The 16,536-nt window shown below is 37.3% G+C and overlaps 1 protein-coding gene across 1 annotated transcript; it reads left to right on the plus strand.

The window, feature by feature from the left end:
• Positions 1-7,294: 7,294 nt before the first annotated feature.
• On the plus strand, positions 7,295-15,815 carry LOC137941566 (periodic tryptophan protein 2). Its single transcript, XM_068787032.1, has 8 exons — positions 7,295-7,658; positions 9,179-10,529; positions 12,824-13,075; positions 13,155-13,247; positions 13,645-14,016; positions 14,145-14,489; positions 14,590-15,022; positions 15,501-15,815. The coding sequence occupies exons 2-7, from the start codon at positions 9,315-9,317 to the stop codon at positions 14,989-14,991; spliced, it is 2,679 nt and encodes an 892-aa protein (XP_068643133.1). The 5' UTR covers positions 7,295-7,658; positions 9,179-9,314; the 3' UTR covers positions 14,992-15,022; positions 15,501-15,815.
• The last annotated feature ends 721 nt before the right edge of the window (positions 15,816-16,536 follow it).

The raw sequence follows: 16,536 nt of genomic DNA on the forward strand, positions 1-16,536 counted from the left end.
ACTTTCCATAAGAAGGAAGGGGAAGGGGAAAGAATCTGCCGAGGCTGCTAGACCTGCCAAAGTGGGGGTGAAGGCAGCTCTTTTTTTTTTTTCATCTGTTAAACATTTGTAGGATTTGACTTTTGTAAGCAAAAAAATATGCCTCAAGAAGATTTTTTGATCATAGTGGGGAGTCCCAAACCGTCCACTTCATCTTATTAAATAGAATAAGATTTACAGGGTTCAATCCCTCAAGTTTTTAAGCCTTAATCTTCCAAATGGAATTGCAATTAACATTGCTACTGATGCTGTGTGATTACGTCTTAAGCATTGGTTTCACTTAACCCATCACTCATAGCTGGTGATAAGACTCCACAAAGCTTCTGTCTTAGGATTTTCAACTAGGAAACCCATTTCTCATTATTTTTGTATGAAGAATCGATGAGCCCTTTGAATTCCTCTCTTGTGCATGTCTGCTTGTCGCACCTCTATGAACATTTTAAAACATGAATCACTTCTCTTCAGTATTGCTTATCCAAATCATGAGGGCAATCTGAAAGCAAAAAAGTGTAGTAATTAGCATTGACTTCTTAATGGTGCTAATCACTGGAGATGTAAAAAAAAAGAACACATTAGAAGAAAACGAAGATGAAAGAGAAAAAGTTGAATGGTAGCATGGTCAGGTTTGGTGATTTTGAGGAAACGAGGACATGAATTCTTTATTGTATGTCTGCCACCAATCTCTTGGACAAGCTTCTTGGATTCCTAGCTTATTGAGGATTTGTTCTAGTGGAATACGAATCCAGGTGAATAGATCTCATTCAGATTCAGTGGCAGTTTGGTTTAAGATAGACAAAAAGAATAAAACAAGCTCACCCTGGCCTCACTCACTAAAAAAGGCCAGGACTATGGTCAATTTGGTGTAGCAAAACTGTACCCTTAAAAAATAGTCCTGCATCTGGGTCGCATCATGGCTCAAACTGTCCTGCATCTGGTGAAGACACCTCTGTTCCCTCCCCCCACAAAGCCTCATCTTCCTAACTAAGCTAAGACACGTAGGACCCCACTATCATGATCATGAACGGCCCAAAAAGCCCCAACCATGATTGTTGTTGGGCCACTTCTCAGAGATCACCTCTGGACCTCACCCCTGTGACACTTTTGTCTGTCTTTCATGGAGGCCGCTGTCTCTCTCTACCGTGAGGAAAGCTCCAAACCCTGGATTCCTTTCTCCCCAATGGTATAGTATTTGGGTATATACCACAATTCTCGTTGGAAGAAGAAGGAACGAGGGAAAGAGGGCTTCTCCACAGAGAAGAATCAGCCATTCAGTACCGTAGTGGGAGATCTTACGTTCTACAGTCCACTTCTTCCTGCTTCCATTACTTGACCCCTCTGCATGATCTCTTGATTCTTGATTTCTTCTGTTTGACAGGATCCTTGATGTTGATTACGTATGTTTGACAGATCACGCCAACACGTCTTGTTCATTGTGAAGAATCTAAGTATATAACCAATCTCCATTTCTGAGGACGGTTTATCCGATTCCCACAGCCTAATACGTACATTTTTCGTGTTTTTTTTTTCCCTTTGAAAGAGCCAAGCACAAATGGAGAATAAATTATGATAAAAAAAACTCCTTTTTGGTTTTGGTGGAGCTCAATTGATACAGATTCGCCGAGGATGATGCAAGTTGCAAGAGTCTCCGCTACCCTAATGTAGCTGTTTTCTGACTCATTATCTGACGGCGAGTTTTCGATGGTCAGCAACGGGAATCAGCCGCTTTTGATTCTTCATGATCGATGCATTTGTCTGGATCCACCATGAACAAAACAAGGAAGGGATGACAAACTGACAATTGCAGTGGGAGCGTTTGTCAAACGTTTCTTCTTACTATAACGGGAATAACAAGGGCCATGGAAGTTTTCAATAACAACAAACAAATGCACCGCCTAGCACTTGTTTGTTTTTTTTTTTTTTATCTTCTGCAGTGTTGTAGAATAAGAACATCAACGAGGTGGAATCGTAAAAGGTATTACCAACTCAAGGAGTGGATAAGAGCAAGAGCAATTGATCGGCAAAAAGCCTCTCTTACTAGGAATCACAGACAAAAAGGACGAAAACATTCGTTAATCTCACAGGAATACAGTACTACTGTTCATCTTCAATTTAATGATTCCAAAAGTAGCCCACGTCGTAACGTTAATGGAGTAATTCGATTGATTCAGCTTCTTGAGCAGAACTAAATAAAATACTATTATGAGACAAAAAAGGTTCCACGCAGTCACTGGAGCGGCCTCAGCTTCGATGTAAAGAAAACATCTTTGAGTAAAATTTCTGCGTAAGTGGGTTTGTTTGAGCCTGAGGCATTTTTAATGGAAATGCAAAGAATATTGTGGATTTGAAGTGTTTCATCTGTCGCTACGTTTCTGTCCTTACTCCTTCCGTATAATCTAAGCAGAGATGCGTCTAGCGCCTCATCGTTCAACTCCATGTAATCCATTGTCGCTAGTTGACGTAGCGAGTGGAATCTCCAGTAATTTTCCGTCTGTTCTTGTCGAAGACGAAGATCATCTGATTAATACGTTATCGATTAGGACATAATGACATTTGTTTTACCACAATCAGAACATTGGGTTTTTAGTCTGTGTTCAAAAAATCTTCCTTGTCTTAATGTGGTATGAGAATTCATGAGAAGAATCATGGCGGATTTGAATGAGATTGTAAAAGTGGGAGCTTAGTAGCAAAATTCTCTCCACAAGTAGCAGTGATCGTCGAATTATCTTCCGTTTTCTGTTCTTTTATTTTTTCTTTCGCTGTGCACCATTCCATCCATTTCTGAATCCAACAAACTGCATTATGCAGCTGTGGAGGGACACTGTTATACATTAAAATATTCCTTCTGCTCTCGCTCCTCCACCATTTGTATACATAAATTTACTTCAGGAAAATAGAGAAGTGGGTCAGTTTCAGAATCATGGAAAGGCTTGTTTTCTTACATCTCAGATAATGTTCTGGTCGGATTTTACTAAGAATATCATGATTGAGTATAAAACCTTTATGGAACATTTAGGATATTACCCAACTTTTTAATGTATTTGCAAAAATACCTAATTGTAACCTGTGTACAATCAATAGTGACATGTAGGATTTGACCGATTACATGGTGCCACATCATTGTGATACATCAGCATATCGATGAGTCGAACGACACGTCATCTTTAAGACACATCATCATCATATAGGATGATGTCATTAAGGAGGGTTAGTCAACAATGAAGCTCACGAGCATTATGTAGTTCAATCAATTTGGTCGTTCAATGTCATTTGAAAAACACAGGTAATCGTCCCAGGCTAAAATCGTAGAATCATAATTCAGCCCAAAATTGCAAATCATCCATCTGAAGCCATCGTTCGAGATGTGTCAAATTTTATTTTTTCCATCTCGTGCTCTCTTTTCCCTCTCGGCCTTCCTCCCCTGAATTTTTTTTCTCCTACTCTCTTTTTCCTCTCGTTTTCACACTCCCTCTCTCTTCTCCCTCTTGGCCTCCTTCTCTTCTCCCTTTCGGCCACCATTGCTGAGCCTCCATCGTGGTTACTTGCGCAAAGCATCCACTCAGAGAGACTTTGTTGCAGGGCCTCCGATGTACTGTCTGAGTGGCACCTCCATCGCCTTTGCTTGCTGGCCCACCGTTGTCTCCCTGCCATTATTGGCGCTGTGAGGAAGACGACACTGTTGATTTAATTTTTCCTAAGTTAGAAAAAATTAAACCAGTGTTATTTATTCATTATATTTATTTTTTAGTTATTGTATTATATTAGTGATAATTAAAATATTATTAAACCAAACATTTGATCAATTATTTTGGTTTAATTAACCTATTTTCATTTTGGTTTAATAAAACCTATTTTTCGGCCATTAACCCCCCTAAGTTGATGATTTTAATATTAAAGACATGAACTCGGTGTTATATTCCAAGGCCATTTGCTTTTATGCTATAAATTGTGGACTATTACGAGTAATTCGGCTCATTTTTAAGCATGTTTTTAAGCTTTAACTATATAATCTATCCTAGGTTATTAATAAAATAATTTATTTATTTATTATATTTATTAATTTTATTACTATATTAAATTATAAATTTAAGACTGGTAATTAAAATATTGTTAAAGAAAGCGTTAGATCAATTTTTTTTTTAATTATCTCATTTTTTTAATTTAATTAAACTAATCATTTTTATTTTTTTAAAGATGTATTATTAATTAATACTACATAAAAAATCCATATTATGTTGTTTATTATTTTATTTATTTATTTTTCATAATTTATTATTGTCACACATAATTATTATATTAATTTATAATAAAGTATAATCATTAATTAAATAATATAATATTTTATTAATTAGTATATTAGTATATTTAATATTACATTAAATCACTTATTAGTGTAGTAACCATATTTATTTTGGTTAATTATCTGTTTAAGTATATATTCTATTTAAGTATATTATAAAAAGTTACTAATTCTCTGATTTACATCATTTTTTTTATTGTGGGCACTAACACCAACCTTGAAGTTGACGTTGAATTCCTTGAATTCCTAGGGGGTTAGTCAACTTGAAAGACAAGATGCTCTTCATCCGCATAACGCCCTTCAACACTTGAAGTCGTTAGTGGAGCACAGATGAAGCTTCATCTCGATGCAGGGGATGAAGGAGTCCTTCATCTCCACAGTTTAATTTCCATCATCTCGAAGAAGGCTTTGTTTGATCTTCTTTGAGTTGAAGGATGTGCAATGCTGGCTTTTTTCCCCCTCTCTCCTCGCACCCCCCCCTCGCGCGTCGTCATTTCTCGTTTTTTCTTCCTCTCTCCCGCACTCCCTCTCTCGTCTCCCTGCACCCCCGACATCGTTGTTGCCATAATCGATTGGATTTTTGTCTTCAGCTATCATCTCAGCTCCCTCTCGTCTTCGGCCTCATTTCTCGGTCTTCTCTCGGCCTCGCCCTCTCTCTCGCACCCCCTCTCTCGTCTCCGTGACTCCCTCTCTTCTCTCGGAATCGCTTCTCTCTCTCTTATCCCTCCCGACCTCCCTTTATTCTCTGTCTTCTCCCTCTCTTCTCCCTTTCGGCCTCCCACTCCCTTCTCTCTCTGGCTATTTTCCTTTCCCCCGAAAATACCTTTCAATTTCATTCGATTTCCCCATTTCCATTTCGATTTTCTTCTATTTTGGACATTTGGGCATCGATTGCTTAATTTCTACTTCGATTATGCATCAATTTCCCCATTTGGCTTCGGTTTTCCCCAAATTTTAGAACGTATGCCTAAACCCTAATTTTTTTTATTAAATTAGTGTTTTATTTGATTTAAATTTATTTTCAGTGCCTAATTGGGGGTTATTTGTGCATTATTGTGGGAGGTTAGTTGGTTGTCAACTTCATGTTGTCTAAATGTTGAGAGGTTAATGTTTAGTCACGACTTAAGTTGAAAAATGCTTTTGTTGGGAGGGGCACATACACCAACAGTGGAAGTAAATGCAGTTTGGATGATGTTATTGTAGACAATTAGAGACGTCTACTTCTTCCATCTTGTTGGAGGGCTTAATTTTTGAATTATGCTGGACAAACAATGTCACTATGGCTTATTGGAGTATGAAAGGTCAATGAAAAGAAGAAAATAGTGCAAATTCTAATAGTGTACTCCAATTTTATTTTAAAGCTTGTGACTGTTTCGAAACTGAGTAGTGCCTGATGATTATAAACTGCCAATAACTGTTTAAAAAGCCTCTACACTTCTCAACCATCTCAGACCTCTGAATGAGTTGACAGAGGAGCCCCTGTCATTTTACATTCGCTGATTTGGAGAGTAAGAGGTCATCATTAACTTCAACGTTGCTAGCTATTTGTGTGCCAAGCAAAATTGCTTTGCGGTATGTTAAGAATGATCTTATTTCAGTCGAGGTGTTTGCACAGTCATCTGGCATATCTCATTACAAATTCTTCCTATTAACAAACTTTTGTTTCGTTAGAAAAGAAAACAATAACCCTTTCCACTATGAATTTTCTCTATTTTTTAGGAGCTGGCTGAGACACCAACCATAATAGTGAGGGTCTGAGGCTGATCATAAATGATGGAGGTGGACTTGAGCAAAATCTTGTGGCTGCAATTATACTTCCTACAATGGAAATAATCCGCAATACAAATGTTTTATCTGTTGGGCAGTGATCTCATTTTGCAAACTCATTTCTCAACGATTCAGTACTGGTTTAGTTTGGAGTCCATTAGAAACCTCCTTTGTAATTTATTTTGCAACATTTGTTCGCTCTCATTGTATATATTGAAAAATGGTAACTATTGATACTATTAACTGGGAGGGGTAGTTTTGTTCTTGATATATATTTTTATATATGCGTATGAGTATCTCTCTTTATATGTACTTAGCACAAGATTTTGTCATTGACAATACAAGTTTTTGAACAGAATAGATTGGTGTTGACTGATACAGAAGAATAACATTATATCTGCAAAGGTTAGACATAGTTTGTGGCTTAAAATCAAAATTTTCTCTCTACCCCGACCCCTTCACCTAGTTGCAGGTTAACTGGACTTAGAAACCATTATCATATACACAGTCATTCTAATTTCTTGACTTTTGGGTGTATTCATTTTAGTTCATAGATAATCAAAATAAATTATAAGGAGAGAAAAACTTTCAATCTATCTCCCCTCATGCTTTTCAATCCTTTGTTGATTTTTGCCAACAAAAGTCCTGCCATCTCCCTTTGACAAAAATTGGAATCATGCCCCCTCTCCTCCTTTTCATTTTCTTTTTGGTGGAGGGTGAAAAGATCCTTGAAAGTTTTTAGAATAATTATTTTAACATAATAAAACTAATGTTTCAAAAATATATTTTAATCATCTAGTTTAATTAAAGTTATCATTTTGGATAGTATAATATAATATTAATTAACATATTTTTATAATTAATAAAATTAATGATTTTAAATTTCAAAGATGAAGATGAAGATGAAGATGAGTTTGTCTACACTAACACCATCTTCGAACATGAACTTGTCCACACTAACACCCATTTCGAAGATGAAGATTCTGTAGATGCATAAGATGAAGATGAAGATCAAATTTTAGTACGTTGACTAACCCCCCTAAGTTTATTTTTGACTTCACTTAATTTGTGAGAGTAACCTCTCCTAATTTGTGTTTTCTGATATGTCATCATGCCGTGTCATCACACGCCACGTAAGCCCTCGTCGACCTTGTTATTTTTTCGCTCCCTCTCGCCGTTCGATCTCTCGACTCTACTCTCGCCCTCTTGCCTTCTCGCAGTGCCTGCTCCGGCCACTGCTCTTCTATTGCCGCCGCTCCGCCACTGCTCCCCTGCTGCCGCCGTCCTCGCCCTCGACGCCCCCCTCTGAACCCAGCCACGTCTCTCACTCTTCTTCTTCGTTCCCCTCTGTTCATCCTCTCGCCGCCCCCTTTCTCAGAACCGAAGCCTATCATTTCATCTCCTCGCCACCCCCTCTCTCCAAATCGAAGCCTATCATTTTCTCTCAGCGCCCTCTCTCTTAATACCCTATCATTGCATCTTCTCGCCGCCCCCTTCTCAAAACCGAAGCCCTACTCTCCCTCCAAACCCGAATTTCAGAAGCCGATTTAGCATGGTATTTTTTAGGGCCTTTGTTAATTTAATTTAATTACAGTTTAATTATCTGATTTTAATTTAGGTATTTAATTACTGTATTGATTTTTTTGTGTGATTTACTGTTTAATTTTTTATTTTATATTAATGAAATTTCTGTCAATTACAGATAAATTAAAGTTATTGCTAAGTTTAATTGAAACTTGATTGAATTGATATCCGCAGTTATTAATTTTTTGTATTTTAGTTTATAGATTCCTATGCCATTTAATGTTGTATTTGATTTCGTTAATTTGAGCAAATTATTCAATAATGATGATTTTGAATGTAATGGCTCTATGCCCTAAACCCTAAACCCTAAACCCTCAACCTTGTGACCTGAAAACGACTCCAATTTGCTCCTTTAGGTAAGTTTTGGTTTTTTATTCGATTTCGTCTTCTTCTTTGTTCTTCCTCTTCGATTTCTTCCTCTCTGATATTCTTCCTCTTTGATTTCTTGCTCCGAACTTCATCCTTGCCGACGGAAATGACGGAATAGAGGTAAGTTCTTTTATTCTTTATCTTCTGTTTTTTTTTTTCGTCACCGACGTAACATACTGATTTCGAAGATTCTTTATTTTGAAGAACTAATATTTCAAGATTGGCTTCAGGTCTGTTTCTGAGCTTAGGTGTGTTGATCCGATCAGGTCTTTGATTTTCTGTAGCTGGATGTTTTGGGATTCTTGAGATTTCGAAGTTTGGTATAAGTTTTGAGGTGGATGTGATGTTTTTCACTTGTTTTGGTTTTTTTGGAATTTTGCTCCTTTGGGGCAGACGTGAATTTCTATTCGGTTCGTTTCAGTTGCTCGCACTTTTATGGGTTTGTATAAATCTGTTGTGTAGCTGAGATTTTCTATCGATTTTGATAACTGGTTTTGTTCTATTTGATATATTAGTAGAATGGAGCTCGATGATGAACTGTTGACTATTGGTACTGATATTGCATTGACAAATATAACTTCTGTAACTGGTTCTTTAAATTTCAAATGTTGAACCTCAGCTAGAATGTCTTCTCAAACAATCTTGCTGTTACTTGCTTTTCTGCTTTTATATATTTATTTGGTATTTACTTTCCTTTATGTATTCAATTATTTATTTTTTCTCTGATCAATCATCAAAGGGTGTTTGTATTTGGAACAACTTCAATTTATTATGACCTCTGGTTTGTCCGGAATCTGTGAGTTATTTTTGTTATGATTCGATCTAACTGTGAAAATTGAAATTGATATTGTTTATGAATTTATTAACACTGTATCAACGGGTCAGCCACAGTGATGATTTTGGTCCCATTTATTTTGAGTTTTGGACTTAGTTCCTTTAATTGTGATGATGGGTTAAAATAGGTTTCGTTCAAGTGATTCATAAAGCAGCTTACTTCCAATGACATGGTCATACAGTTGGATGTGATTTGTTTCTTCTTCATGATTTTTATGTTATTAGAAGATGATGGTTGCTAGTTTCCAGGGATGCAGTGTACTAACTTCTCTTTGATGTTCTTTACAGGGTACAGGTGAAGCAACTGCAGGACGTCTCAGCGGGAAGCAACCTAGGGTTTAAAGCTGCTGAGAAGGTACTAGGGTTTTAGGAACTGTTCAAGACTTGCCACCCTCTCGCAGCATCTGCTGAAGCGGCAGGAGGCATGAACTACCGTTTTCAGAATCTACTCGGCGCCCCCTACCGTGGGGGCAATATAGTTCTATCGGAAAATATCTTCCTCATTTCTCCCGTCGGCAACCGCATCTCCGTCACCGATCTCATCAAGTCCCAGACCCAAACTCTCCCCTGTGAGGCCAACTCCAACATCTCCCGTGTCGCTGTGTCCCCTGACGGGAACTTCGTCATCGCTGTCGATGAAAATGCCCAATCTCTCTTTATTAACCTCCGCCGTCGCGTCGTCCTTCACCGTATGACCTTCAAGTCCTCTGTTTCGACCCTCAAATTCAGCCCAGATGGAGCCCACATTGCTGTTGCCATCGGTAAGCTTCTCCAAATATGGCGGTCACCGGGTTTCCGCAAGGAGTTCTTTCCTTTCCATCTCGTTCGAACATTTGCCAATTGTGATGGCACTATCACAACGTTGGATTGGGCGCCTGACTCAAACTACTTGCTTGCCGGATCAAAAGATATCACTGCGAGGTTATTCTCTTTAAAAAAATTTAAAGATTATGAGAAACCGTTTCTTTTTCTAGGCCACAGAGATGTTATAGTTGGTGCTTTTTTTGGCACTGAAAAGAAATCTGGTAGGGTCAATAAAGCTTATACAATCTCACGGGATGGAGCTATATTCAGTTGGAACTTGATAGATGTTGATGGTAGTGGTACTCGTTTTGAAGGGCAAATTTCTCCTCCGCCTTCTCCCGGCACACCTGAACAGAATCCTGAATTGGACAGTAAGGGAGATGTGGATTTGAGGAATAGTAAGAAAAGGAAGATTCTGGAGGATAGTGATAGTAAATTGGACGAATTTCCTTTGCATAGAGGGAAATGGGAATTATCAAGGAAAGACTTTTTCATGCAAGCCCCAGCGAAATTGACCGCGTGTGATTATCATCAAGGTCTTGATTTGGTGGTTGTGGGGTTCTCTAATGGTGTTTTCGGGCTTTATCAGATGCCAGACTTTGTCTGCATTCACTTGCTGTCCATTTCCAGAGAGAGGATAACCACTGCAGCTTTTAACCAGTTGGGAAACTGGTTAACTTTTGGTTGTGCAAAGCTTGGCCAGTTGCTTGTATGGGAATGGCATTCGGAGAGCTACATCTTGAAACAGCAGGGACACTATTTTGATGTGAACTGTTTGGAATATTCTCCCGATTCACAGCTTCTGGCCACTGGTGCAGATGATAACAAGGTCAAGGTAAAAATTGGTTGTTCTCTTAGTCTAAGGCAATATTCTTTAGCTCTATATATTACTATTCTTTGCAATTTTTCAAGCAGTTATGAAGGTTGTCTGTACAATTTTAAAAGCTGAACTTCAAGTACAATCTAATCTGAATCTTTAGGTTTTCTTACCATCCCAACAAACAAATAGAGTTACTGTTTTCTTAGTCACTTGAATGCTTTGTGTTCTATCTTTATTAGCCAGTGAATACGATATAATCCAATTAGTGCCTAAGAGAAAGTTCATACCCCAGTTAACTTGCTAATTTGCATTTGTGGATTTCTCTACATTCCATCAAAATTTGTACTGAAAGACTTTCACGTTGGATAAGGGCCTAACATACGCTTAATAGTAGACTTGGTGGACCTAATTTATCCTTTTAACCTAACAACTTGCTATTCATGGTTGGAGATAATAAAACTATGCTCCAAAATGTCCTTGGGCTTCTAAACATTAACATTTAAAAAAAAAATCGTTTTGTTCAACTAGAAAAGATTTTTGTATCGAAACTGTTGTAACAACATCAGAGGGTTCTTAAATTGCAGTCACTAACAATGGTGCAAAAGAATAATAATAAGTAACTCTGTCTTTGTCCTTTGTGTTTGATTTTGTTTGATTTTTTATTTTTTTGAAATAGTAAAATCTTATCAATTAGCTAAAAGCAGTACAAATCAAAGAGGGGACCCATCAAGCAATAGGGAAGGAGACCCCAGATACAAGAGATGAATGGGAGAAGCCATCTTTGGCGAGAGGATCAACAGGGAATTGGCTTTTCTGTGTACATGCTGCCAAGAAACATCAAAGGGGTTAATAACTCTTGAATTTCCTCAAAGATGAGTCTGAGGCTCAAAGATGTCCTTGTGGTTTTTTAAAACAGGGTGTTAAATAGTTCTTGTAGTCACTTACCTTTTGTTAGATGCATGTCATCCAAATCAGTTATTGATGACTACTGTCAATCTTACATGTTGGCCAACTCTCTGTATATACCTAGAATTACAATGGGTCTGAGTCATACTTTCCTCTGGAATTACTTTAAGCGAAGTTTCAGTGCTTTTCAACTAATACGGTGAGGCAAGCACAGTTTAGTGCCATTCTGACTGAAAAAATAAAAAATAAAACTAAAAACAAAAAAATTAAAAAAGCAGCAGTTTATTGCATAGGTTTGTGCTAGAATTGATTGTGTATGAAGGGAGTATTTGCTACTTTGATTTCCATGTATACTTGGTATATGTTGCTCATATTGTCCAAAATTTTTATGTCTATTCTGGGTTTTACTGTTTAAATTCTGGAAGCATTTGAATGCTCCGTGATTTCATGTGGCAATAGATGAGCTTGAACTGTTTGTGTCCAGTATAATCTACTCCATTCAGAAAAAAAGTGTTGGAAAGATGACTGAGTTTGTGAATGCATGAGATGCTTATACTGCATCATATCAACTGACAGTTCATTTATTTTGAGATTTTTGTTTGTATTAAGTTGGGTGAATCCTTGTAAATGGTAGACTCTCAAAAAGGGGTTGGAGCAGGGTGTGTTTAGCTATGCTTTGGAGCTCTAGGAGTGTAGTGGTTTTAAAGCTGGTAATGTCCCTCCTAAAAAAATTAGAAAATTGATTGTGGTGTTTTTATGCAGATGTGTAACTTATATGATTTGTTATGGCCAATTTGTCCCTTCTATATAATTTTTAACTGGGAGAGAAAGTTGAATGCGGAGCAGTTGTTTTGATCACCAACTCATTCTCTCTCTCTTTCTCTTTCTCTCTCTGTATGAAAAAATGTCCTTGGTGATTTTTTATTTTAAAGTTCTTGGTAAGGATTTAAATTTTTTAATTTTAAAATTTGATGAAGTTGTCAAATTCATAAAACTGGAGGCACGGATTGGAGAAACTGTCAGTTTTTTTTCTTCAAATGTATATAAAATGATTGAAAATCCTATGTAAGGGCTCACTTGTATCTTTATGTCATCTTTTTTCTCTTTGGGGTAAGGCTTCCTACTCCATGCGAAGGGCAAATTCATGGTAATTTTTGTCTTTTTTGTTATCTTGTAGGTATTTGGTTTTTTCTATAAACGTCATTTCACATGATTTTTTTCCTTGTTGAAGAATTTTAATTTCATTTTCTGATGATCTACATTGGCCTTATGGTTTATTTACTTTGATATAAGTTTAATTCTTCTAGAGTCAGTGCTATGTCCAAGTCTTCTCTTTTGAAGAAATCGTATTTTATCTGCCTTTGTAATTGTGCTTATAGCTGTCTTCTTTTTTCTTGAGATAGGTGTGGACAGCTTCATCAGGTTTTTGTTTTGTAACTTTCTCAGAGCACACAAATGCAGTCACTGCACTACATTTTATGGCTGGTAACCATTGTCTTCTTAGCGCATCACTGGATGGGACTGTCCGTGCCTGGGACTTGTTTCGCTATCGAAACTTTAGGACATTCACTACTCCTTCATCAAGGCAGTTTGTTTCATTGGCATCAGATCCAAGTGGAGAAGTAATTTGTGCTGGAACCCTGGATTCATTTGAGGTATGCGCATCATTTTGCATGAAGTTATATTATGTGCACTGAGGTTGATACTTATAGTGTTTCTTGAATATGTGTTCAGATTTTTGTTTGGTCAATGAAGACTGGTCGTTTACTAGATATTCTAAGTGGCCATGAAGGACCTGTTCATGGGCTCATGTTTTCTCCAACTAATGTAAGTTTGTGCTTGTTCATTTATAAGTGAATTATTTTAAATTGTGTATTGATATTGCTGTGATACATAATCGAGTGGATTACATTATACTCGATAACTGTTCTGTTGAAGAGGCATATTACAATTATTTACTGTGGGAGGCAGTCAAGTGTCATATTCAAGAATTAGATCTCTGTCGGCTGCAAAATAGTTGGGACAAAGCTTTGCTGATGATGATCACCATGATTAGCTCTTTTCTTTTCCTTTTTAAATCATTACTTATTTTTTGTCCAAATTCTATCACTTTTTTGGTGTTATCGTCAGTGGCACTAATTACATTTTGGTAAAATATCATTTTTTTCACCTTAATTTCTTTTTGCCATCTCAAGGTAATATGAAGAACATTTGTTTAATGCAGGCAATTTTGGCATCCTCCTCATGGGACAGAACAGTTAGACTGTGGGATGTTTTTGAAGGCAAAGGAGCTGTTGAAACTTTTCCCCACACACATGATGTGCTAACAGTGGTTTATCATCCAGATGGAAAGCAATTGGCTTGCAGCACATTGGATGGCCAGATTCATTTCTGGGATACTATGGATGGTCAGTTAATGTATACCATTGAGGGTCGGCGGGACATTGCTGGTGGGCGTCTCATGACTGATCGAAGAACTGCTGCTAATTCAAGTTCAGGCAAATGTTTTACGACCATATGCTACTCTGCTGATGGAAGTTACATTCTGGCAGGAGGGAATAGCAAGTACATCTGTATGTATGAAGTTGCAGAGCAGGTTCGTTTTTCATTGATTTGTGTCCTCAAGATTTAAGTAACACCATTTCTATATTTCACTATTTAGCTTATATATATGTATATTATTATTAATGTTAGTAATGAAGTGATTAATCCATATCATGATAGGTACTGTTACGTAGGTTTCAAGTATCACACAACAAATCCTTAGATGGAGTTTTGGACCTTCTAAATTCGAAGAATATGACCGATGCAGGCCCTTTGGAATTGATTGATGATGATCTAAGTGACATAGAGGAAGGCATTGATCGACAAACTCGTGGGAAATTAGGGTATGATTTACCTGGGTCAATGCTCAACAAAGGGCGGCCTGTTGTTCGGACAAAACACTTGAGGATTGCTCCAACAGGGAGGTCTTGGGCAGCTGCAACAACAGAGGGGGTTTTGATGTATTCCATTGATGATGCATTTATCTTTGATCCCACAGATCTTGATGTGGATATAACTCCTGAGGTGCCATTGTTTATATCCTCTCTACTATTTATTTTGCACTTCATTCTAGTGACTAAATAGTTAGACATATGATAACACGTGAAGTTGTGATGTTGTGCAGCGTGTAGATACTGCACTTATGGAGGATCAGCCACAGAGGGCATTACTGCTAAGCCTCCGTCTAAATGAAGATTCTCTGGTTAAGAAATGCATTCTTGCTGTGAAACCATCAGATATCCCTGCTGTTGCCCTGTCTATTCCTGTCAAATATCTGCAGAGATCAATTGAGGCATTTGCAGACCTGTTAGAGAGCTGTCCACATTTGGAGTTTATGCTCCGCTGGTGTCAGGAGCTCTGTAGAGCTCATGGTCACACTATTCAGCAGAACTCAAGGAGTATGCTTCCTGCTCTAAGATCTTTGCAGAAGGCTATTACAAGATTGCATCAAGATCTAGCAGATACCTGTTCGTCCAACGAGTATCTATTGAAGTATCTATGTTGCTCTGCTGGGGTCAAAAGTTGATGGGTGGCTTATTATGTGTAAGGATTCTCAGGTCAGCTCTCTTAACAATTTGGAAATTTCTTCGTTGTCACGGCAATGTAAGTTTCATTTGATAGAGAGAATTAATATCTGAAACTTCATCTGTTTGCTCATCTATTGTGTTTAATTAGATGAGGTGGCTATTTGATATTTGTTTGTTGTGCATGTTTTGTTGAAAAAAGAGGATGCTTTTAGTAACTTTTAGTTGAGTATTGATTCCTATGCCTTTTCAAAATACCACATCAAAGAAGTGGTTTGGTTATTATTTCTGAATCCTATCTAAATATGAACATAATCACACTAAAGTTGTACCTTATTGGGATAATCAATGAACTATATATCACATAAACCAAGAAAAGTTCTTTCCAATGAAGTGACCGGTGAAGTTTGAAGCTTTACTACGTGTGGTGACAAATCTTTACTAACACCTAACATGATTTTTTCTTCCAGTTTCTGTCTGAAAAAAACTGTTTTCTTCTGTTCTGGAGCAGGAATCATAGTTGCCCAACAGTAGAACGGGAGCAGCTGGTACAGTTAAAATGAGATGTTGCTAACTACTCGTACTGAGGTATTGTTAGATGGGTAATGCATTTTTGCTTGAAGTTCATGACAAAGTTATTTACATCGACTAGTTGCTGTCCCCTTTTTGCCTAAAGTTCATCGACACACCCTGTTACTTGTTTCCATTTTTTTTTATTTATTTTTTTTGTTGTTGTTGTAACCCCTTTTATAAGGGCATTTATACAACATTTTGGTCCCTCGAATTGGTGTTTTTGTGGCATTATTAAATATATAAATGAATCTCATTTTTGACTCAATGGTAAGGGCGCAGTTTCACTGGTATTTAGTTTACCCGGGATGGTTAGAATGATTAGTTTTCTCTAGGTCACAATATATATTGGTTTCGAATTATCTTCATATGAAAAATAGGAAATTTTCATTTAAATTCAATACAGCTTTTTCTTCCTTTTTTTTTTTTTTTTCCTTCCAAAATGTTAATGGGAAAGGTGACTTTGTAAGTAAGAGGAGTTTGTATTGAAGATGGAAGAGAATTGAATGAGTTTCTCAGTGTAAACCAGTTGAAAACTGCTGTAAGAAAGTAGCTATAGATTCATGTGAACTACTTGGTCATTTTAGTATTAGGATAGGGGAGGGGAAGAGCTGATGAACTCTACCCACCTCCCTCCAGAATGAACGAAGAGAGAAGGGATTACTTCACCGAATTTGATGCTATAACAGTTGGGATTTAAAGCCAGTGATTAAAAAAAAAATATGTGAACCTATTTACTATAGAGCCATTCGATTAAAACAGCTTACAAATTTTAAGCATTTATGGTGGGCATCACCCTCTGTAGATGCCATCTAGAAGCAGAGTAAAAAGACTAAAAGGTAATTTGACTAAGCGATAACAGCTGGGGGCTCTCTTTTCGTTTTTTGTTTTACTCGGATTTCAGTCTTTTTACTGCTTATGAGAGTAAAACAAAAAAACAAAAGAGCACGTGACCATGGGGAAGAGGGCACCTGCAG

The sequence above is a fragment of the Aristolochia californica genome, unplaced genomic scaffold (assembly GCF_029961685.1).
Source record: "Aristolochia californica isolate CCGP_79_NKW_82.1479 unplaced genomic scaffold, dmAriCali1.0.hap1 SCAF_9, whole genome shotgun sequence".
Classification (NCBI taxonomy): Eukaryota; Viridiplantae; Streptophyta; class Magnoliopsida; order Piperales; family Aristolochiaceae; genus Aristolochia; species Aristolochia californica.